Source organism: Cryptococcus neoformans, chromosome 8 (assembly GCF_000149245.1).
Source record: "Cryptococcus neoformans var. grubii H99 chromosome 8, complete sequence".
Taxonomy (NCBI): domain Eukaryota; kingdom Fungi; phylum Basidiomycota; class Tremellomycetes; order Tremellales; family Cryptococcaceae; genus Cryptococcus; species Cryptococcus neoformans.
This window is the reverse complement of record NC_026752.1, coordinates 370,628-392,068: the sequence shown is the minus strand read 5'-3', so window position 1 is coordinate 392,068 and position 21,441 is coordinate 370,628. Positions and strand designations below refer to the sequence as shown.

General features: G+C 50.0%; 10 protein-coding genes and 3 non-coding genes; 7 read left to right on the top strand and 6 right to left on the bottom strand.

The window, feature by feature from the left end:
- Window positions 1-24: 24 nt before the first annotated feature.
- On the bottom strand, window positions 25-1,096 carry CNAG_12740. XR_001046049.1 has 1 exon: window positions 25-1,096. It is a non-coding gene; the product is annotated as a hypothetical RNA (non-coding RNA).
- A 157-nt stretch (window positions 1,097-1,253) lies between these two features.
- On the top strand, window positions 1,254-2,913 carry CNAG_03226 (succinate dehydrogenase [ubiquinone] iron-sulfur subunit, mitochondrial). XM_012195720.1 has 9 exons: window positions 1,254-1,538; window positions 1,646-1,732; window positions 1,815-1,983; window positions 2,039-2,081; window positions 2,137-2,284; window positions 2,340-2,355; window positions 2,414-2,472; window positions 2,552-2,626; window positions 2,676-2,913. Exons 1-9 carry the CDS (start codon window positions 1,374-1,376, stop codon window positions 2,754-2,756), a joined length of 843 nt encoding a protein of 280 aa, XP_012051110.1. The 5' UTR covers window positions 1,254-1,373; the 3' UTR covers window positions 2,757-2,913.
- An 89-nt stretch (window positions 2,914-3,002) lies between these two features.
- On the top strand, window positions 3,003-4,888 carry CNAG_03225 (malate dehydrogenase, NAD-dependent). XM_012195719.1 has 7 exons: window positions 3,003-3,282; window positions 3,448-3,598; window positions 3,653-3,724; window positions 3,779-3,794; window positions 3,866-4,283; window positions 4,343-4,556; window positions 4,608-4,888. The coding sequence occupies exons 1-7, from the start codon at window positions 3,183-3,185 to the stop codon at window positions 4,651-4,653; spliced, it is 1,017 nt and encodes a 338-aa protein (XP_012051109.1). The 5' UTR covers window positions 3,003-3,182; the 3' UTR covers window positions 4,654-4,888.
- A 347-nt stretch (window positions 4,889-5,235) lies between these two features.
- CNAG_03224 (hypothetical protein) lies at window positions 5,236-6,099 on the top strand (the record flags this gene model as incomplete). The annotated part of the gene is made up of 5 exons (XM_012195718.1): window positions 5,236-5,268; window positions 5,321-5,485; window positions 5,549-5,623; window positions 5,673-5,918; window positions 5,969-6,099. The coding sequence occupies 5 exons, from the start codon at window positions 5,236-5,238 to the stop codon at window positions 6,083-6,085; spliced, it is 636 nt and encodes a 211-aa protein (XP_012051108.1). The 3' UTR covers window positions 6,086-6,099.
- CNAG_12739 lies at window positions 5,305-6,480 on the bottom strand. The gene is made up of 5 exons (XR_001046048.1): window positions 6,355-6,480; window positions 6,036-6,296; window positions 5,871-5,972; window positions 5,641-5,809; window positions 5,305-5,567 (listed from the first exon to the last, which is right to left on the bottom strand). It is a non-coding gene; the product is annotated as a hypothetical RNA (non-coding RNA).
- Window positions 6,481-7,090: 610 nt separating this feature from the next.
- Window positions 7,091-8,669, top strand: CNAG_03223 (hypothetical protein). XM_012195717.1 has 3 exons: window positions 7,091-7,437; window positions 7,664-8,074; window positions 8,124-8,669. The coding sequence occupies exons 1-3, from the start codon at window positions 7,264-7,266 to the stop codon at window positions 8,202-8,204; spliced, it is 666 nt and encodes a 221-aa protein (XP_012051107.1). The 5' UTR covers window positions 7,091-7,263; the 3' UTR covers window positions 8,205-8,669.
- Window positions 8,194-11,068, bottom strand: CNAG_03222 (RNA lariat debranching enzyme). XM_012195488.1 has 7 exons: window positions 11,032-11,068; window positions 10,588-10,984; window positions 10,453-10,538; window positions 10,296-10,406; window positions 9,450-10,244; window positions 9,052-9,388; window positions 8,194-8,973 (listed from the first exon to the last, which is right to left on the bottom strand). The coding sequence occupies exons 1-7, from the start codon at window positions 11,035-11,037 to the stop codon at window positions 8,888-8,890; spliced, it is 1,818 nt and encodes a 605-aa protein (XP_012050878.1). The 5' UTR covers window positions 11,038-11,068; the 3' UTR covers window positions 8,194-8,887.
- CNAG_12738 lies at window positions 8,728-10,489 on the top strand. The gene is made up of 3 exons (XR_001046047.1): window positions 8,728-8,987; window positions 9,046-10,254; window positions 10,309-10,489. It is a non-coding gene; the product is annotated as a hypothetical RNA (non-coding RNA).
- Window positions 11,069-11,280: 212 nt separating the features above from the next.
- Window positions 11,281-12,126, top strand: CNAG_03221 (large subunit ribosomal protein L29). XM_012195716.1 has 4 exons: window positions 11,281-11,321; window positions 11,387-11,437; window positions 11,516-11,583; window positions 11,875-12,126. Exons 2-4 carry the CDS (start codon window positions 11,392-11,394, stop codon window positions 11,944-11,946), a joined length of 186 nt encoding a protein of 61 aa, XP_012051106.1. The 5' UTR covers window positions 11,281-11,321; window positions 11,387-11,391; the 3' UTR covers window positions 11,947-12,126.
- A 132-nt stretch (window positions 12,127-12,258) lies between these two features.
- Window positions 12,259-14,336, bottom strand: CNAG_03220 (hypothetical protein). Its single transcript, XM_012195715.1, has 2 exons — window positions 14,235-14,336; window positions 12,259-14,185 (listed from the first exon to the last, which is right to left on the bottom strand). Exons 1-2 carry the CDS (start codon window positions 14,255-14,257, stop codon window positions 12,310-12,312), a joined length of 1,899 nt encoding a protein of 632 aa, XP_012051105.1. The 5' UTR covers window positions 14,258-14,336; the 3' UTR covers window positions 12,259-12,309.
- A 156-nt stretch (window positions 14,337-14,492) lies between these two features.
- On the bottom strand, window positions 14,493-15,514 carry CNAG_07720 (presequence translocated-associated motor subunit PAM17, mitochondrial). XM_012195982.1 has 5 exons: window positions 15,142-15,514; window positions 15,060-15,080; window positions 14,967-14,980; window positions 14,718-14,908; window positions 14,493-14,639 (listed from the first exon to the last, which is right to left on the bottom strand). The coding sequence occupies exons 1-5, from the start codon at window positions 15,474-15,476 to the stop codon at window positions 14,547-14,549; spliced, it is 654 nt and encodes a 217-aa protein (XP_012051372.1). The 5' UTR covers window positions 15,477-15,514; the 3' UTR covers window positions 14,493-14,546.
- Window positions 15,515-15,559: 45 nt separating this feature from the next.
- Window positions 15,560-17,630, bottom strand: CNAG_07719 (26S protease regulatory subunit 7). XM_012195487.1 has 9 exons: window positions 17,558-17,630; window positions 17,497-17,510; window positions 17,409-17,450; window positions 17,319-17,356; window positions 17,067-17,265; window positions 16,847-17,012; window positions 16,627-16,795; window positions 16,192-16,568; window positions 15,560-16,136 (listed from the first exon to the last, which is right to left on the bottom strand). The coding sequence occupies exons 1-9, from the start codon at window positions 17,569-17,571 to the stop codon at window positions 15,803-15,805; spliced, it is 1,353 nt and encodes a 450-aa protein (XP_012050877.1). The 5' UTR covers window positions 17,572-17,630; the 3' UTR covers window positions 15,560-15,802.
- Window positions 17,631-17,837: 207 nt separating this feature from the next.
- Window positions 17,838-21,387, top strand: CNAG_03217 (hypothetical protein). XM_012195714.1 has 6 exons: window positions 17,838-18,123; window positions 18,179-18,484; window positions 18,599-19,705; window positions 19,769-20,527; window positions 20,608-21,021; window positions 21,075-21,387. The coding sequence occupies exons 2-6, from the start codon at window positions 18,269-18,271 to the stop codon at window positions 21,333-21,335; spliced, it is 2,757 nt and encodes a 918-aa protein (XP_012051104.1). The 5' UTR covers window positions 17,838-18,123; window positions 18,179-18,268; the 3' UTR covers window positions 21,336-21,387.
- Window positions 21,388-21,441: the final 54 nt, after the last annotated feature.

Sequence of the window (21,441 nt, the reverse complement as noted above, 5' to 3'; positions counted from 1 at the left end):
GCTTTGTCAGAAAAAGCTGGATAAGGAGTAATAAAAAGCCAGTTTCATAAACTCTATTGCGTTCTTTTATCAGCGCTCCTTGACTGGGCATCAACCTATTCGATCTCAACTATACACTCTAAAGAGACATAAGGGCCATGCCGAGCATGTCTAAGACCACTATAATCCTTTTCTCAACTCTCCTCTCCTCCCCCGCTTGTTCTTGCTCAGCAACCAGGCTCGTTCATCCTCAATTCCACCGCCACCATTTCCTCTTGCATCATCCTTTACCAGCTCACCATCCCGACTGACGACGCACACACCATTCAAGGCTGGCATCCCTATCCGCACTCCCTCCGCATCTCTACTTTCCACAGAAAGGGGTTACGTCGACAAACGTCGGGTGGCCGCTTTGAATGAAAGCACGGCAGCGGCGTCCGGCTTGGCCATTTATGGCAAAACCAGGGCTACTAAAGATGGAGGAGGTAAAGCAACGGCGGGGTGTGTAATGGAACTAACGATCGACCAGGTGCAGTACTTGCTCGGAAGGAATTTGAGCTGGAACCCTCAGAACGAGCTTTAGGATAATACAGAGTCCAATCATGTAATGAAAGGACCAATGAAGGTGCCCTCACTTGGTAAACTCATCATATCAGGAAAGCAGAAATGCCAAAAGCAGACCGAAGAATGGTGATACCATTGTAACCCTTCTCCCAGCTCGGCTTGAATTTCCTCTTCTGTCTGGTCAACGCCGATCGTTTGAGATCCCCCATGGCGCTGTCTCCGCCAGTGACTCTGCGCCAGTAGCTGTCATCACCTGTGACCCTGCCTCGACAACAGTATCTGGCAGCGCCATCAATGTTAAAGCGCCTTCGGACTCTTCGGCTTCGCTTTCCAGCAGCTCTTCGCTCCTGTCAGACATCGTTGCGGGATCACATCGGCCAGCTCCGCCAGCTCTCACGCTGCCTCCTTAGCTTCTGAGACTGCCATCCCTTCGGTTGCAGTTGCTAGTAGATCCGTGGCTTATGGCACGTGCGTGCCGGTCACGAACACCAGGTGCAGATTGAAACTATAGGTAGTTCCAAGCGTAGTTGGATGCGCGGCGGAAGAGTGGTCGAGTTGTTTTCTATAGTATGAACGCCGAATGGTCGCCGGCGGCTGCTGATTAACCGGGTGACCACATGCATACGTAATCGGCTGTGACTTTGGTGCAATTTGAGATGCGTGATTGGCCAGAGCGTTTGCTCCGAAATTTCCCGAGACCCCCCGGCACACCCAATCCAATCCCATTCTTTGAATTCAACGCTCCTTCATACATTCTTATACCTGTTATTCCGCTGGTTTCTCGCACAACTCACCACTCATACATACCTCAGCAACATCGAGCATACATTATGGTTCGCCCAGCCACCCTCCTCCGTTCTCTGAACGCTATCCCTTCCACCTCTAGACCGCTCGCCGCCGCCGCCAGGTCTTTCCACGCTACCGCCTCTGCTCAGCTCGCCACTCCTGTTGAAGGAAAGCAGCCTCAAATCAAGGAGTTTAAGATCTACCGATGGGTGAGTGGAGAGATTCTAAGATTGAGGGGAATCAGGGAGTGTGAGGGGACGGCATGTTGAGCGAGAAGACGAAGAGAAAGGAATCAAGTGGCTGACGACGTGGCTAGAACCCCGATGTCCCCAATGAGAAGCCCAAGCTCCAAACGTACAAGGTTGATCTCTCCCAATGCGGTCCTATGATGCTTGATGCTTTGGTGCGTACATCTGTTCTTTGAGGCGAAGCTCGCAGATTGAGCCAGTAAGCGAGCTGGGGGCTGACGTTTTTCGCATCTGTAGATCAAGATTAAGAATGAGCTTGACCCCACCCTTACTTTCCGACGATCATGCCGAGAGGGTATCTGTGGCTCCTGTGCCATGAACATTGACGGTATCAACACTCTCGCTTGCTTGTGCCGAATTCCCAAAGACACCTCCAAAGATTCCAAGATTTACCCGCTTCCACACAGTGCGTTGGGCTATATTCATTTGGATACCTGCAGTCGATGCTGACGCATTTATAGTGTACGTGGTCAAGGACCTCGTCCCCGACCTTACCCACTTTTAGTGAGTTTTACGGATTGAATACATCACGTGACCTAGTTGCTGATGATCCCCGCAGCAAGCAATATAAGTCTATCGAACCTTACCTCAAGAACGACAACCCCCCAGAAAAGGGAGAGTTCCTTCAGAGTCAGGCGGACAGGAAGAAATTGGACGGAATGTACGAGTGTATTTTGTGTGCTTGTTGCTCAGCCTCTTGCCCTTCAGTAAGTTTTACCGGGTTTGCCGATGCGGGGAATTAGCGCTGACTTTTGTTTGTAGTACTGGTGGAATCAAGGTACGCTTTATGCAATGCAAGCTGCTCCCTACGGACTCTTGACTGACTTTTTATGTAGACCAATACCTTGGTCCCGCAGTGTTAATGCAGGCTTACCGATGGATGGCTGACTCTCGAGTAAGTGGTGTCCCCTGGGAACCCAAATGGGACTCCTCACCGGTCAAGTTCCCGGTCGCTAACATAACCGCACCAATAGGATTCTTACGGCGCCGAGCGAAAGGAGAAGATGCAGAACGCCATGTCTCTTTACCGATGCCACACCATCTTCAACGTAAGCGTACTGGCATTGTGCATTAGATATCATGCTGACGATTGCATAGTGCACTCGAACATGTCCCAAGGGTCTTAACCCTGCCGCCGCGATTGCCAAGATGAAGCTTGAGATGGCTACGGGGGAGTAAATGTAGAAGCTGTAGCAAAAGAAACGGGTATTGGGGGTTGTGATGTACTGGCTAGTGCATCGAGTTACGCAGTGGACGAGGTACGACACTACGTCCGTCTGGGTTGTTTGTATCTTTGGTATATGCACCATGCATTTTCTCATTCTACGATACATGTAACGGAGCGGCGGGTTGAAGGACGACGAAAACAGCATCGAATAGGAGTGCCACAAGAGGGGAGCTTCGGCGAATTGGGCTAAGCGGTAAGCCGAGTAACCCGACTTTTCCGAATGGTAGTGAAGCAGCGAGCACGCGTTCCTGGCTGGCGTCGTCACTACTTCCCCATCCCACTTCTCTTCCAGCTTTCTGCTTTCTTTCTCTTTCTTCTCTTTCCATCTATCCCTGTCCACGTTCTTCCACAAAAAAACAACCACACAAAACAACACAATGTTCGCTCGTCAAGTCGCCAAGAACTCCTCCTCCCTCGCTAGGGGCTTCGCTTCCTCTGCCAGGTCCAACAAGAAGGTCGCTGTCCTCGGTGCCGCTGGTACGTCCTTGTCTTTAACCTATATGTAGTCCGGAAACACGTCCGCTGACACTCAGCTTGGCCTTCCTTCGCTTTTGCCTTACCCATGACTCTTTATGACTGTCGCTACTCATCCGGAATCAATCCATTCGTGTGCAACCCCTGCTTCCATTCCGGTGTGAATAGGTGGTATCGGTCAGCCCATGTCTCTCCTCCTCAAGCAGAACCCTGGTGTTACTGGCCTTTCCCTCTACGACATCCGAGGTGCTCCCGGTGTTGCCGCTGACATTTCCCACGTCAACACCCACTCTACCGTCAAGGGTTTCGAGAAGGACGAGTAGGTCTTTCGTGAAAGAAAAGGTATAAATGGATGTTGATACGGTATCCACAGCATCAAGGAGGCTCTTACTGGCGCCGAAATTGTCATCATCCCCGCTGGTGTCCCCAGGAAGCCCGGTATGACGTGAGTCCATTCTCTCTTTCGCACGAGGATTACGGAGCTGATTTCCGATCATAGCCGTGACGACCTTTTCGTGAGTCGACGTCTGCCCTGAAACATCAGTTCCATCTTAGGCAAGTTACACAGAAATTAACTTTATAGTAGAACACCAACGCTTCTATCGTCCGTGACCTCGCCGAGGCCTGTGCCGAGTACTGCCCCAAGGCTTTCATCGGTATCATCTCTAACCCCGTCAACTCCACCGTCCCCATCTTCGCCGAGGTCTTGAAGAAGAAGGGTGTCTTTGACGAGAAGAGGGTCTTTGGTATCACCACCCTTGACGTTGTTCGAGCTTCTCGATTCCTCGGTGAGATCAAGGGCAAGGACCCCAAGGACATCAAGGTTACCGTTGTCGGTGGTCACTCTGGTGTCACCATCGTCCCTCTCCTCTCTCAGACCCCCGAGGGCAAGGACGTCAGCGGTGAGGCTTACAAGGCCCTCGTCAACAGAATCCAGTTCGGTGGTGACGAGGTCGTCAAGGCCAAGGCCGGTACCGGTTCCGCTACCCTCTCCATGGGTTACGGTATGTTTCTTTTGCTGGTATATGCGTACAGTGTGTACAATGACTGATCCCGATTATAGCCGGTGCCCGATTCACCGACTCCCTTATCCGAGCGTTGAACGGCGAGACCGGCATCGTTGAGCCCACTTTCGTCAAGTCTCCCTTGTATGAGTCTGAGGGTGTCGAGTACTTTGCCTCCAACGTCGAGCTCGGCCCTGAGGGTGTCAAGAAGATCAACCCTGTTGGCCAGTTGAGCGCCGAGGAACAGGAGTTGCTCAAGGCCTGTCTCCCCGAGTAAGTTTTATTTCTTCTTGTGTGAAGGGTATCGCTGATGATTTTGAGCAGCCTTGCCAAGAACATCAAGAAGGGCGTTGACTTTGTCAAGGCTTAAATCTAATTCTAGAAGGGTAAGGGTGATAGGAAGAAGAAAGGGCGCATATGCATCTTGTCATTGTGTTCATTGGCATGGGTACTATCAGAGCACTCTGATTTATTGTATCTGGGCTCATGCTTGGCAGCTCATCTCTTATAAGCTATTTAGTGGTCTAAAATAGAATTTCCCACATTCGCCAATATAGTTGAACAAACCGATCAGATGTTTCAGCTGTGGATAAAGTCACGTGACCGGCTTAACAACTTGGCCGCACTTGCGCCTACGTTCAAAAAGCGACAAACCACGCACCAGTCAACGATCAAAGATCAATCAGTCATTAGAACCACCATCACACACGCGTGCTCAGTTTGTTCGTTTTTTATAACAATTTGAGCCTCGAAGGCTCGTAAAGTCAAGCCGGGCTATGACCATTAGTGTCTAGGTCTATCCTGTAAAGATAGACATGTAATCTAATCTAATCTCCTAGGGGGTAGACTGCATTGCGGTTGCCCACGGTGCGAGTTTCTTATTGACACACACGGCCGGATCAATTGATCAACAGATTTCAGATTCTGGATGATGGTGCAAAAGTCAGCTGCCATGGCAAGCAACTTCTCACGCTATCCTCGACGAGTGAGGAAAGTGCGAGGTGTTATTGTGTTCATTTTTCTTATGACTTTTACAGATCTCTTTGCCATCCCACATTTTTTTCGTCATTATGAGGAAGAAAATAAGCTTGAACACCTCTCTATCAGACTTTTCTCCATTTCCAACCGCGTCTCCAGAGAAGATTTTTTATTACGATGCCGAATCGATGTCTAGCAAAGCGTCGATTTCCATGGGGAACCCAGTAAGTTGCCATGATAATAGATATCCAAACGCTTTCCAAAAACTTTTGCTGAGCGACTGGTAGCCCCATTGGCCTCGGCCGCCTGTCATGTCTGATATCAGCATCCATGGAGATCGACAAATGGCGGCGTCTTCCAGCGTGAGTTTCTCTCTTACTCGTATTTTGCGGCTTCGTTGACTGGAGTCAGACACAGCTGCTAGACCTGCCTTCAGTGTTTTGCTCCGGGATTGCTAGCAGTGGATACACCTGCTTCTCTCCGACGTCGTCGGATTGCATGTGTCGATTGCCCTTGGACCTCGAGTGGCCGTCAAAGCCGTCTTGGAACTGTGAACTATCTCAGTCCCAGGGTGACTACACCGCGCAGATTAAAGACCTAGGCGTTTACCTGGAAGCAATGAAGGACATTCTCATCACCACGAGGATGGCACGAAGAGTGAGTGAATCCTCACAAAACGTCAAATGGACGGCTGCAATCAGCAAAAGACCACTTTCGCCAGCGGGTTCGACCTCGTCAACGACAAGCTCGTCATCGTGCAACCGGAAATCGTACATTATCTTGCCCGATGTGAAAGAGGTTCCCGTATATTTTCCCAATGTTAGGCATGTGCCTCCCGACTATGCCGTAACGGGACAAGAGGCCGAAATAGGGTGTATCCCTGCATGCCGAGGAAAAAGTCGGCTTGCGGTATGATTGAGAACGAAGAAGCGATTAAACCGTCTTGGAAGTGTTGTTGGTTATACTACTACGTTGATTTGTGTTGTTGTGCACCGCTTTATCGGCTGGTTTCGATTTGCAGCATGTATATGAGACCTGAAAACGGAGAAGTGAGAGCACTGCCTTTTACAGCTTTTTCAGTTCATTGATTTACCGTTTTGAGAAGAAGCAGTTGGTGCTTGATAAAATCCGAATGATCCTCTACGCTAAAATAATCCATCCTTCGTTTGTTGAGTGTTAATAAACTTTTTCGTTTATCAATCATCTCCGTATGACTAAGATAACGAAAAATGCATATGCATGAACAAACATGACAAAAACAATGGGCAGTGGTAAAATGGCCGAAGAGGGCGAACGGAAGCAACCCACTGCAGCATAGCCTTGAGGATCCTTTCAGCGGGTAGACGAGGTGGAATTCCAAGGCTGTCCACCTCGAGCCCTCAACCCCCACCACCGGCGACTATGCCCGCGTTGTTTTCCCGCGCTTTCCGACGAACGACGTGATGTTCTTTACACCGCGTACAGCCTGGTGCATGGTGTTTCCTGTTGGACGAGCATCCCATCGCCCATCGGTCACCTCTTCACCGCCATCAAGATGCAAAAGAAGCATGCATATGCTGCATTGGTCGGTGCTCATCAGTCCATCATCGCTCGTCGCTTCGTTGCTCCTTGTTGCAGAAGATTGCTATTACGTAGAGGATGAAGTCGCTTCGTTTTTTTTGGCTCTTCTTGGCGCGTCGGCGTATGCCGGTGGCCGAGGGGGGGCAAATAAACAAGGAAGGAAGCCCTGAATCTCGGCAAATCTCAGGTGTCAGGGACAGTGCTGTGCCCTGGAGACGCGTTGTTTTCGAGTTTCGAGCGCGCTTCCGTCCGTCGTCCGTGCGTTGTATTTTCACGTTGCCCTTTTTAAAAAGCACTGCCATTCCTCGTGTCTTCTCCTTTCTTTTTTCCCATCGCCTCTCCTTGCATTTCAGTCTCCGCTACAAAGCCTTATAAACAACCGATCTCACTCTTTCAACTCTCAACTCCCAACTTCACTCTACAACACACACATCTTTACACAATGCACTCTACCGCCATCATCGCGTCTTTCCTCGCTTCCCTCGCCCTCTCCAACGCCATTAAGGTCGAGTCTCCTAACAAGGACACTGTCTGGCAGTCTAACAGCCCTCAGACTGTTGAGTGGACCGCTGTCGACACTGACCCCAGGAACTTTTCTATTCAGTTAGTCAACCAGGTAAGTAAATTCTTTGCGGACGTGTCGAGGCAGGGGTGGCGTCAGGCTGGCAGAAGGGAGTGATTGGGACAAAGCAGTGGCTGGTCGACCACTCTCATTTCTTCACGTGCTGAGTCGATATCACATTGTCCTTATCTACGTCCTTTGTGCTCGTTCTTCGCCACCTTTCAGCTTTCGCGTCCAATCGTCTGACTATGCGAACGTGCACTGACCACATTTCATTTAGGCCGGCTACCTCGACGGCAACTCTCCCGTCACCCTTATCGACAGCCAGTCAACCGGTGACTCTGGTACAACCCAATCTGCGACCGTCACCTACCCAGGGGGTTCTTGGCCCACGGGTATTGCCTTCCAGATCAACCTCATTTCTACTGACTCGCACAACACTGGTATCCTCGCCCAGTCTGAGCAGTTTAACATTACCTCTGGTGGCGACTCTTCTTCCTCTGCTTCTTCAAGCTCTTCCTCTTCCGCTTCCTCCTCTTCTAGCTCTGCTGCTTCCAGCGCGAGCTCCAGCAGCACTTCTGCCACCGTGGTTCGCACCACCGCCGCCTCCAGTGCCAGCGCTGCCACCAGTGCTGCCACCTCGGGCTCTTCTGCTTCTGCTTCTGGGTCCAACTCTACTCTCCCCAACACTGTAAGTTGATCTCGACATGTTCTGTTGCATATCCTGACGCGTCCTTTAGTCTTCCGGCGCTTCTCTCACTGCTTCTGCGGGTATCGCTTCTGTCGTCCTCGCCGTCGCTGGTGTCCTCGCCCTTGCCTAAACATCTCTTGACCCTACTATAGATTATAAGATTTTTTTCCCTTCAGTTATGACCGTATCCTCTTAGTAATCTTGTGTGAAATCTCGCAAGTGATAGATCTTCAATCACTTGTATGGACAATCTGTTATTTTTACTTCGGTGTTCGCTTATTACTTTGATATTACATATGATGAACAAATAAATCATTTGGTTATCACCACCTTTTCTGCTGTCTATCCTGATGCGTTTTCATCTTTCGTGCTTCCTGCTTGCATCAGTCTGAACCCATGCCCGTCCCTTCAAGCAAACATGAGTTTCAAGATTCCATATTTTCTCCATCTGAATCTTCGATTTTGAGATAAGTCAAGATCCAAGAATTAAGATTTGGCATCGGTATCCGCAGTCGATCCAGTCGATTTAGGGCCTGGCCGCGTCTGCTGCCTGTGCCACTACTTTCATCACTTTCTCCATCCAATTCACAACATTTCGTTTAACCATGGATGGTGAATCCTGTCCTCTCCATAAGCTTGGACTAACATGCCACGGTCGCCGACTCGTTACAGGAGAAATGACACAATACATATATGGCACATAGGTTGCAAAGAATAATACACATAAATCTTCTCCATATCTCTTTTTCGGTCAAGCCGGGAACTGCGGGCGTGTCGTGCATGGGTCATGTTCATCACATCATTAGATTTTTATTATCTGTTCACGGGAGGATTAATCTTGTTCTGAACACCCAACATGCCACAAAACGCCTCTGTCTGCGGGTTTGTATACCACGCAGCTACAAGCTCTCTCGTTAGCACAGTTGTTCCACTAACCATGGTAGTGATGGCTTATGGAACAAAAACGATAGACTCACTGTCATTTCCACCCGGATGTCCTTCAGGTGGTGCAGTCCACCAAAACCTTTGCACTCTTCCGACATCCACTTTGCCCTTTTCCCATACTAATCCTTCTTGTCCCTCGACCGCACCATCTTGTGGAACGGTGGGAACGAGCAATCCTTCCTCCTTGATCCTTGCTACTTCATCCTTCACCATCTGCTCAAGTATGTCAGAGGATGGGAGGGGGATGGGCTGATATGAGGTTGAGAGGTATGGATGGAAAGCACGGGATATGGCTAGCCATTCGGGATCGTAAGTTAATCTTGGAGGCCCTGGGATTGGGGGTGGGGAAGGGTCTGGGATCTCAAGGAACTATTTCAAACCAATCATTAGTTTAAAGATATAATCGACCGAAAAACGGTTGATGACATACCTGCATATGGTCTTTACCAGGCCCACACTTGTCCAATGCCAAAAACTTGGTCACACCCTCCATCCCTTTCCCCCCGTGCAGTTCCCATTTCTGCTGCTCTTGTCGCGCTTCTTGCATTACACGTGATGCAATAGAGTCAGAAGTGGGAGGGGCTATGGTGCCAGCAACAGGTGGATGGGATGGGTTAGAACGTGATTGCGCGATGAGGTCGGTCGATTCATCAATTGTGGTGAGGGATTGCGCCAAAGGAGCAGGGTCATCGAATTCGTCGTCCGAGATGGCTATTTCTTCAGGGTTGGAGGCGTTCGTTTTGGTAGGTGGGAGAGGTTGAAGGGGTTGAGAGACTGTGGTTGGTGCATCGAACTCTTGGTCCGATATGATTATTTCTTCTGGATTGAAGGCGCTATTGGTCGTCGCTGGTAATGGCTGAGGGACCGCGGGCGCAGGGTCGTCAAACTCATCGTCATCCATCGCAATCTCATCCGGGTTGACCTGTCTCGGTCTAATGATAACCTCTTCACCCTCATCCTCAACAATAATCTCATCGGGGTTCCCCGCATCCATCTCTTCATCGATTTGAATCTCATCTGGGTTACCACCAGCCTGAGCTATTACGGCCGACGTTGCCAGTAATGGTAAGGGGGCGCCACCGTCGACATCCGGACCATGATTAGGGGCTTGATGCTCGTACAGAGCTGCAAACTTGACGTGTAGATGGGCTGAGAACCAGTAAGAGGGTTGGAAATGGTTCATTAGTCTTAAGAGGGGCGGTGAACCAAGTGTGTTCTTTTCAATCTTCGCGCGGGTCAGCTTTCTGGATGATTTACGCAGAATAAAATGACTGACTTCGTCTCGAAAGAAGGGCTTGCGTTTGAGCAATGCGTTCTTGTTACCATGATGCGCTATTGTGGTGGGCCAGTCGTGAGATAAGAAGATGGTGCTAGGACTTGGTGTTAACTGGGATTGGGTTAGCAATGGGATACCTGGCGACGAAGTGACTTACATGCATGAGCTTTTCCACATCGTACTCGCGTATATGGTATACACTTCTCAGCTCCTTATCATTGTAAGGCACCTTTTCAAAGTGACCTACGCATGGCTTAGCGAGTGGGAGTAACAAGGCATTGATGATACTCACCCTTTCGGTAGTCGAATCCCTTATAAATCCCACTCGCACCCACAATCCTCACCCCATTCACATAAACACTACCAGCCGCTCCGAGGTAATATATACTAGGAGCTAGCCATCCACCGTGGTACAACTCCCACATATAATTACTCGCCTCGTGGTTGCCTCCGATCACTATTGTCAAGACAGGTGCGACACGTTCACCAGAGTAATACTGATGGAATGACCCAAGCTGCTTGAATTTAGCTGGTACGGCAAGAGAGGCATAATCATGTTTTGATCGCAGAGCTTGGAAGTCGCCACAGAGGAGCAAGAGGTCTATAGGGTTCTTTGTTTGGGAGGAGTAGTAGTTGACAACGTCGTATATCTGGGCGAGACTGCCATGGGAACAGCCCTGGATAGCGATCTGTAGTTGCTATGAGCTGCTGTTGTGCGGATAGGGGGAGTACTGACCCTCATACTGCGCTGTCCTGATCTGTGTCTGCTCGTGGATGGGATATCTTATCTTCATCAACAACAACCCCCTTTTTCCGCCAAGGGCGATCGTTCTTCCGGGACCATCTGGAGCGGACAATGCCGCTCTCGTAAACATCGGAGTTAAGTTCCCGCCACACTATACAGAACCTTATCTCCGAAATGCCTGTTGAGGAATTTGATCCCGTCCGCACCCCGGCAGGATTTGGGCCATCTCTGCTTCCCACCGAAAGACCTTCCCTTCAACCCTTAAGAGAAGCAAAAACTCAGTGAGTACCTGCTGCCCGCCACGTCGTCGAGAAGACAGTCAGCTAATCCTGTACCGGGGTACTAGTCAAAATGGCCAAGTCAAAGAACCACACCGCCCACAACCAGAACAAGAAGGGTGCGTTGGGAGACTCGTTTGATGGGATGGAGGATACAACGAAGGAGGAAAAGGCTGATGCGGTTTTGGTGTGAATAGCTCACAGGAACAAGATCCAGAGGCCTAAGACCAACAAGTACCACTCTCTTAAGGGTGTCGACCCCAAGGTTGGTTTTTCGGAACGCAAAGGGATGTGTTGGTGTCGGGCTGCAGGCAAAACGGAAGGACGAAAGAGATCAGCGGGATGGATGCGTCAGGATGGGGATAGCGGTTGATGAGAGAGTGAGAGCAGGTCGGATGAGAAGGAAGACGCAGAACGCTGTGACTGCCTTCTTTTGAAGTGTCCCAGTATGCCGGAGGAAGGCTAGGTGTCGAAGCGTGTAGCAGCCCAACCAACCGATCCATCCGTCGTCTTTTATTCGCAACGAACCGCTGACCCGTTTTCTTGTTTTTTCTAGTTCCGACGAAACGCCCGATACGCTGCCCAGGGTTCCGCCAAGGCTATCCGAGAGGCCAAGGCTTCTGCATAGACGTAGGAACGGACGAAGGGAGTTGGTGTAGGGAGATGTATCACTTCACTGCATGACCGAAAATTATCGCGACTGTTGGATTGGAACAGGACACTGGTGTGAAAAGAGGCAAATGAGTTGAGCGAGGAATGGATCGTGAAAAGAATAGACGAGCATGCCAAATGGGTCTGGAAGGGAACGCTGGTGACAGTCGATCGAACGATGTTGGTGGTGCTTTTGATATCATCGTTGCTGACTTGTCTGAATCTGCTAACGTTGGAAACTATCACCCATACACTATCGGACCGATCGCCAGCCTTTCTATTTCTACGTCGGCCCAAATCAAACTGATGATTGTGCTATAGAATGGTGCATATACATAATTTAGATCTTCTCACTAATCTTCTCACTCTCTTTCACCTGCTCAATTCCCAGAGCTTCGTCCAGCTTTTCCCTTATTCTCACAAACCCTCTCCAGTATTTGCCCCATTCCTCACCTCTACCAACCGCCTCCTCTTCTCCACCCTTGGCCTTTACTGGCCCCGCTCCACTTTCCAATGCACTCAAAGCCGTAGCTCTCTCAAAGCACTCTAAAGCTGACTCCAGCGTACTGATACGCATCGCCTTCTCTTCTGGTGTCTCGGACCGCTTGACCTTGAGCAGCCCACCTGTTTGAGATGAAGACGCAGGCAAAGAACGCTCGAGGAAGGTACCCTTAGTGTACGCGATCTCGGCACCTGTTAACAAGGCGTCACGGGCAAGGATCTTGGCTGGTGCAGTGAGTGCTGACCCTCGTTGGATGAAGGCAGCCGGTAAAGGCAAAAGTTCGGTGATCACTCTTTCAACCTGTTCCTGCGCACCGGCAACAAGTGGGAGTGCTTCGGCAGATGATTTGGAGAGAGCGTAAAGGACAGAGGAAAGATGGAGTTTGAGAAGCGAAGTACGATGAGTGAGCCATGTATTGTGGAGAGCAGCTGAGGGTGATGCGAATGAATCTTGAGTCCGAAGAAGGGGGTTGGAGAGATAGGAGAGGGCGAGGGATTGGAGGGAAGACGCAGCTGGGAGAGAAGAAGTGGTTGCTAGTTGAGCGGAGGCAGACGTGAGGAGGGAAATTGTTGCTCGGAGCACAGGAGGGGGAAGGGCGGGAGATATAGTTGTTGTTGTAGATGCAATTGTCACAGGCGCAGGAGTAGAAGCCGCAGCCGACTTGCCTAACCAGCCCTTCTTGGTACCTTGCTTGACTTCTTGAACGATCTTGGAGGTCTGAGTATGGGCATGAATATCCACTCCAGCCTTGTCCAAACCCCATCCCCACCATTGCAAAGCTTCATTTCTACCACCAGTTCTGGCACAAAGATCACCGACCTTGCCGGCAAGTCTCATCACCCTTGCCCTGCCCCCAGGTCCTACTTCATTCCCCATAGAAGAATCAAGTGAGCAAAGCACTTGTTCGTAAAGGTCCTTTGCATGGGAAAGCGAGTCGATAGTATTGATACGTTCCAACATGCCCGCTTTGAGGAGCAACAAGTCCAGGACGGCTGGGTCACCTTGAGGACCATGAGATGTTTGCTTTTCAGTCGGGGGGCCTTCAGGTCGAGCACCAGGCAGCGTTGGGGGGAAGACAAGCCCCTTTCTCCTTGCCTCCCTAATGGCAAGGTCGACATACTCATCCGCCAGTTCGTAACCTCTGTCTACCCTCAACCTGCCCCTGTTAGCGGCACCTTCATCACTATCGCTGGGGACAGAGATCATGCTCCGAGCAGCAACAAAGTCAGGGTGGAACGCTGAGGTGTGGACACTACGCTCAACAGCACCTGAAGATCCAGCTCCCCATTCCTGGCAGATCCATGCGCCTCGAAGGGCATGTCGGGCTTTCATACCTAATCGAGGATCCGTCCCGCCCCTTGGTCCGCCTGTCCAGCCTTGATTCTCACTCGCCCAGCCATACTCGTCCGTATCCTCCCTGCTTGGCGCCGCTAGGCATACTTTCTCCACGTAGAGATGGACGCCTTCAAACGTCGCCACGGAGATACCACCAATGGCGAGAAGGGAGTAGAGGACATATTTAATAGTGCGAGATAGGTATGAGAATGCGTAGAGGGTGGAATGGGTGTACTCGGAAGTGGTGGCGTCTGTAAGATTGGCGGGCGAAGAAAAGGGTGTGCGTGGGAGATTCGATACGCTTCGAGAGAAGGGGATAGCCGCCGGACGGGTGATGAGAGGAATGTGGCGAAGAGGGGCTGGACGACGAATAACTGGGCTGTGAATAATTGATTAGCAATACCCAGATGAGTAATGGTGATACGCACGTTATCACCCTCATGGAACGCATCTTGAAAAAGAGCAAAGAAGGGTAGTGATGAAGAAGAGCAGTAAAACGATAAAAACGAGCCAAAGAGTGAAATGAAGATTGAGAACGATGACGGATTTTGCAACTTCCCTTGCGACGCTAAATTTAAATTCCAACATCCCCTCGAGCATTGAACAATCACCAAATTATAATCTTTTCTTCAATATAATAATTCCAAAACGTATAACAGAGACATAGCCAGCGACAAACTGGACAGGAGAGAGAAGAGATGGCTATGCATAAACGCAGTTTACTTCCTTTCCTACAATATCTACATGTCCTCGCCAGGAACACCGTGCATGGCCTTTCTCTTGTAGACTGCCTGATCTCTCAGCCATCGTCGATAAGTAGAAAGAGAGACAATCTGGATTAATTCATCAGCTCAAAATCCCATGGTATATATATAATGGCCACAAGCGACTCTAAAAGAGGCCGGACCTACCTTCTCGCCATAAAAGTCGGGCACAATGTTCTGCACACTCTGGAACCTGGGGTCGGCACGGTTCTTTTTGATCCTGTGATAGAACTCGCGATCCATCACTTCCAGGGGAGCGGGGTTGCCACGGGCAATGGAAGGGTGAGTAAGGGAGAAGAGAGTGGCGCCTACGCTGGGACCAATGAGGTAACCAAGAGCTGCAATATATATGTCAATGACTGGCAGGACGTTGTAATATGTAAAAAAAGAACTCACCCATGCAGCCCAAACTGGTTGACAGCGATCACAAGAATACGGTTAGTACAAGCATGCCCGGACATCTTAGGGGTACCCATCTCGACAACTTACGTTGCACCTCCGTAAACAAACCTGATTATCATCACCTAATCAGCATTTTGCACACATTTCAAACTTGTTCACCCTGACTTACATAGGCTCAACACCAAAGATCAACTGACTGGGGTCAGCTTCAAGGCTAGCAAAGTAACCTCCACCAAGGAACAATCCCAAAAACGTCGTGGGCACAGAGGTGAGGGTAGACCAAAGTCGGCGCTGACGACGGAGAGAAAGGTAGCTGGGCCAGGACAGAGGAAGGGGGCCGGTAGGAGTGGAGTGGGATGGCTGGGTGTGGAATGAGGTGGGTTCGTTGGGAGCTGAAAGAGGGGAAGAGGAGGAAGAAGCGTGTCGAAGGGAAAGGGCAAAGGGGGCGACGGTGGCCTTCTGCCCGAGGACAGGTCTTAGAGTGCTGAATACTGATCTGGACATGTTGGCAAAAATGGAAAAAGACGCGAAGAAGACAGAAATGTATTCAGAATCGATATCGAAAGGAGGAGATGGATGAACGCATCGGACGGAGTGCATAAAACTGATTATTACGTAACATGGATATGTCGTCACCAGCAGTTGCACCAGTTGAGCAACATAATTATTCTTTCATTTCCTCCGCACATGCTAAACTTTTCTTATTGAGAGCATAATGAAGAGTATACGGCAAGCTTCGATATCGCACGCCAAAATGATGATGATACCATTGATTTCGTCAATGCATGATAGGCATCTAACCAATCTTACAACTCCTACTCGCCAACACCTTAGTTGTACTGCGCATACAACGCTGTACTGGAGAACTTGCTGCCCTGCCTGATAACCTTCTCAACAGCATCCAAAAAGTCTCTCTCTGTCGCCACCTTTCTTCTCGCCCTGATCGCGAACATACCGGCTTCTGTCGCTACAGCCTTGAGTTCAGCACCGGTCGCGTTGGGACAGAGACGGGCAATGAGGTCGTATCGGATATCACGCTCGACAGACATTGATTTACCGTGGATTTTGAGAATGTGTGTCCGACCTTCGTTGTCGGGGAGGGAGAATTCGACTTTTCGGTCCAAACGACCGGGACGGAGGAGGGCAGGATCGAGGGTGTCTGGTCTGCAAGGTTGTCAGTTGGGCATATATGATGGGGACGACATGAATCAAGACGTACCTGTTAGTAGCCATGATGACCTTGATGTTACCTCTAGGATCGAAACCATCCAGTTGGTTAATCAACTCCAACATGGTTCGCTGCACCTCATTATCTCCACCTGCGCCATCATCAAATCTCGCACCACCAATTGCGTCGACTTCATCAAAGAAGATGATACACGCCTTCTTCGATCGGGCCATCTCAAACAGTTCTCGCACCATTCGGGCACCTTCACCAATGTATTTTTGCACAAGTTCGGAACCGATGACACGTATAAAGGTAGAGTCTGTTCGGTTGGCGACGGCTCGAGCACAAAGAGTTTTACCGGTACCGGGAGGACCATAGAGAAGGACACCCTTGGGGGGTTCAATACCGAGGCTGACAAATCGCTCAGGCTAAAGAACTGATGAGCGCATGTTTCAACGCCCCGAGACAAATAAATCTCCCGCTTACCTCTAATAAGGGTAACTCGACAACCTCTCGCAACTTTTCAATCTGTTCCTTGCATCCACCAACATCGGCATAAGTAATTGATGGCCGTTCCTCTACTTGCATCATGGTCACTGAAGGATCGATCTTGGGGGGTAAGGGGAGCATAATCTTGTAGGTTACTTGGTCCACACTGTTTGTTTTGTCAGCCACTGTGATTTGATGATGAACACCCTAGATTTACCCCACTCGCATACCCTCCTCCACATCAGTAGGTGACACCTCGTCGCCCAAACCGACCACAAACTTTGCCACCTGCTTGATAGAGATGACATATCGATCTCCTTCCGGATTACCGGCACCCGCACCATCTTGAGGATTCAAAGGCTGGTCGCCTGATGGAGGGTTGGCTATAGCAAAGAAATCAGTTGGGATTCTCTGATACAAAGCTGCAAAAGACATACCGGCCTTGATAATAGTCTGACACCTAGCAACCTGCAACGGCCTTCCACTTCTCTGCTTATCCGCGGGTATATCCCAAAGGTTCGCAGGTGCTAAACCGGTATCGGACTCGCGGACACCAATCTTCTCATTCACGCGCTTTTGGATATCCTTGATTTGATTTTCAATCTTCTTGAGGTGAAGGGAATAAGGTCCTTGGCCCTACAGTAGGTGTTAGTTGCAAGCGCTAGACATGGAGGGGCGGAAAGACGGGCATATGTCTTGAGGATCTGGATATCGGACTCATCGAGAGCTGATCAATTATCAGCATTTGGACCTGTAAGCTTCACAGAGCCCATACGCACCGACAATCTTCTCCTCCTTCTCGTCCGTGACCTTCTTGTCGTCTATTCAAGGTTAGTGACGCTCCATATTATTCCATGTCGAGCTTACATTTCTCCCAGTCACTGCAGTAATGTCAGCATTACACATTTGTAAGTCCACCAAGACTCACGCTTTGGGGGCCATATTGATTGTATTACAGTAAGATTAAAGGTAAATGTAGACAGAAGACGAGGATTGCTCAGTGACCGTCCTTGAACTCGTTGCTTGACGTTAGTTCGCGACTTGTCATCGTCGTTGCGGAGGCGGGCGCCGCCGACTCTCCGGGTGCCACACTGGCCAGCCTACTCTGCGGTGGTGCCATTAACGCCGTTAATTCCGTCCACGTGGTCAGAAAGTGGTGACATCAGCAGTGACGGGCCACTCAACGCTCAACGCAGCGTCAACGTTCCGTTCCTTCCTTCCTGCGGCGTGCATGGCTTCCTTCCTCCCTCCCTTCCTTCCTTCCTTCCTTCCTCTTTCGCCACGTGTTCTTCCCAGAGTTGACTCACCCCAGCCCACCTCTGTTGCCCCGTCCCGTACATCCATCCCTGCATATACTCTATTCTCCTTATAGCTTGTCTGTCCCTTCATTTCTTCCTTCCCCCGCCAATTAGCGGCTCTTCCAGGCATACGCCGCTGCATATCCCGCGCCCAATACCTACCGCATAATACCATAATTACTATTACAGGATTTGGGTAAGCCTTTCCTTCCCTTTGGTCATCGTGGTTATTTAATGCCCAAATAAAAAAGCAGATACATCATCCCACCACGTTACTTGCTTCCTTCCTTTCTCCTTCCTTCTCTATCATCAGCCATCACCCACTCTAACCCACTCCGCAAATGCTTTCTACACATCCCCAACAGCCACCCGAACAGATTCAACGCTCTTCCGGCTCCGAAACACAACATGTATGGCCTACATACTACCCATCAGGTGGTCGGACGTACTTGCTTGACGGCAGCGGAATTTTTGTAGACCCAGACACTGGAGTAGGCCTCTCGTTGTGGATAGACCCGGATATGCAGGATATACTAGGGCTTATCAAAGCTATATGGGTGGGTACATCCTTCATTAACGCGTCGCGACATTTTGGCGTGTGCTGGTCTGTGCACTTTTTGCGCATCGATCGCTGACATCATTTCCGTGTCATTCATCGCCAATGTTTACAGAAAGAGGGCGGTCACGTCTCACCATCCCACGACAGTATTTCAACACAAATCCTTCTCATATCACCACACCAATCCCACCCACTCTATACATACTGCCATCCCGACCGGTTACCACCCGGCCACGCACACCGACAAAATCAAGTTAGACAGCCGCCGGAGATGGGAAGAGAAGAACCATGGCAGGTGAAGGTGATGCTGGATAGGTGCTGGGTCAGCCGGTGTGCGAATGCAGGGATGTTTTTGGGAGAAGACCATGATTGGGGAGGATGTAGAATTGGAGGACCGTTGCAAGGTGTCAAGACGCAAAGGTTTCCTCCGTCCGCGAGATTGCGCCCTGTGTTGGAGAAAGGGGCTGAAGGCAAAGAAATCCAGGAGGAGATTGATGGAGGGGACAGCGATGATGATGTGGCGATGCTTCCGATGCCGACAAGAATACCGGCTAGCAGGAGCAATGGGAGTGGGACTTTAAAGATTAATGGAGGGAATGTGGTGTGGTTGAACGGGAATGGGAAGCAGACTCAGCAGCCATCACAGCTGATTACTCTGAACTCGAGGGGATCTGTCAAGTCTACCAACCATACACCTGCGCCGCTGAAATTGCAATCCAAAGCGTCCACACAACCTGAACCACCACAAACGCGACCACAATCACAGTCCCAGTCACAGTCTCATTCGCAGGTCTCGATTCAGCCCTCACCTCAACTACAATCTATTCATCCCAGACCAACGTCCCCTACAGGATCCACTTCCTCTCTCACATCCACCCCTGGTGCAGGCCCTTCACACTCCAATGTTAATGCCAATATGAACTCCAGCTCAACCTCTATTTCTATCTCTCGTCCCCTTTCACGGCTCCACCCACATTATGCTCGACGGTCAAGTGCAATAACAATCGCCAAGCGACCAGCAGAGGTGGTAGACACAGTTGCAGAAAACGATGACACACCGTATACTTCGGACGGAGAATGGCCGGAAGAAGTACACAACGTTGTGCAGGTTGATCGGAATTCGACGCTGGGAGATTTGGCAGAGATGTTTCGGGTGGAGAAGATGATGCTCGGTCCGGGTGTGCGAGAAAAGTATCTTATTGCAACCTTTAGGCAAAAGGTGCGTTTGTAACTGCGTTTTTTTTTAACGAAATGGGAATCCTAACATCCATCGCCGATGTAGTATGGTACATATTCTCTGCTTACATGGAGAGATTTGTATCTAAGTTGGCTCCACCAAACAGGCCAATACGCCTATCTTCTCACCAACATTGACAATTCTCATTTACGACCTACCGATCTGTTCAACGAGACCAATCTTCAGCCTTCCCATTACAACGGTAGCACCCCTCAAACAAAGTTCATGGACCCATCGACACTCAGTTGGACTGATGTTAACATGATCTTCGAAAAAGAGTCTGAAAAGATTTCAAAGGCAGGACTGAGCAATGAGCAGGCGGGAGAGTACCTTGCGGACAAATACGGTGTCTATATCTCTGCGACTTGGGCAAGTTATTTTGCAAGGTGGCAAAAACAGCGTTCAAGCAAAGGAGAAGAATCACGGCCCAACACACCTGCGCCCCCTTCATTTCCTATCCGCATCACCGCCCGCGTCGGTCCAGCACCGTCATCCGCACCTAACCCTCCGACTCTGATAACGACTGGGAACGCTCGTCCTTCTTCGTCGAACCGTCCCGGCCGTCGACGCAAATCACGGTCCCCTTCATCTATCGAGCTTTCTGATCTGTCATCGGATAGCTCGGACGATGAAGTTTCACCCTCGGGTGGTGCTGATGGTGGAGGAGGAAGTAGGACAGGGACGACGGGGAATGCAGAGTATATGACGAATGAGATGATGTGTCAGATATTTGAGAAGGGGTATAAAGGATGGGAGATGAAGGGAATGAGTCGGGCGGATATAGCGGTAGAGCTGGAAAAGACGGTGAGTTTTTTTTTGTGTTCTTTTTTTTTTTCGTCGTTGCCCGTGTTGTGAGTGTCAATTGTGGCTGATGAAAGAGGCAGGTGGGAGTGTACATGCAAGGGTCGTGGCAAATTTACTATACGAATTGGAAGACGAAAAAGGGCCGTTTTGCCTACCTAGCCAAGGAGGAGAAGGAGAAGGAAAAGAGAAGAAATAAGGAGAGAGAAAGGGCAAAGAAGGACGGGGAAAAAGAAAAAGGACAGGAGCGGGAAAAGAAGAATCCGACCTTCTTCTTCGGCGCACCGCTATCTGGTCCTACTGCTAGTGAATTCGCTTATCCACAAGATCTGGCCATGACAAAACCGCCTCGCAAAAGGGCCAAAGCGCTCACTTCCAAGCACAGTTTTACGGAAGATGAAGAGCGGGCCATGGCAGCTCATGTAGTAAATAACGGTCTGACGACGGTATTGCCTAGTTATTTGACATGGCAAACATGGTCAGAGAATCCCGAGGGTGTAAGTGCTTTCGTAAGCAATCGTGAGGCATGTTGCTGATTCCGAACGGACAGTTCCCGAAGCGGACGCCGACATCCTATGCCACACATTGCTGGAAGTTCAGAGACCGCATGGAGTCGTTTGTAGCAGAGCTGAAGGGCACACCGGATGACAAGAGATACCATGGCGAGTTGATGAAGACGCATACTATGCGAGGGGACAAGTTGGTCCGTGATCCTAATGATCTGGATGTGTCGAGCGAGTTGGTGGATGAGTTGGAGAGCGAGAATGCGGGCGGAGACGCGGATGAAGAGGATTGGTTCTCTGAGGAATAAGATGTACATAGTTGTATAGTATGTATTTGATGTATTGGTAGAATACAATAGGCGATGGGTGATTTGTCGGATATAGTTTACTAGCGCCGGTCCGGAAAGAGCAGAA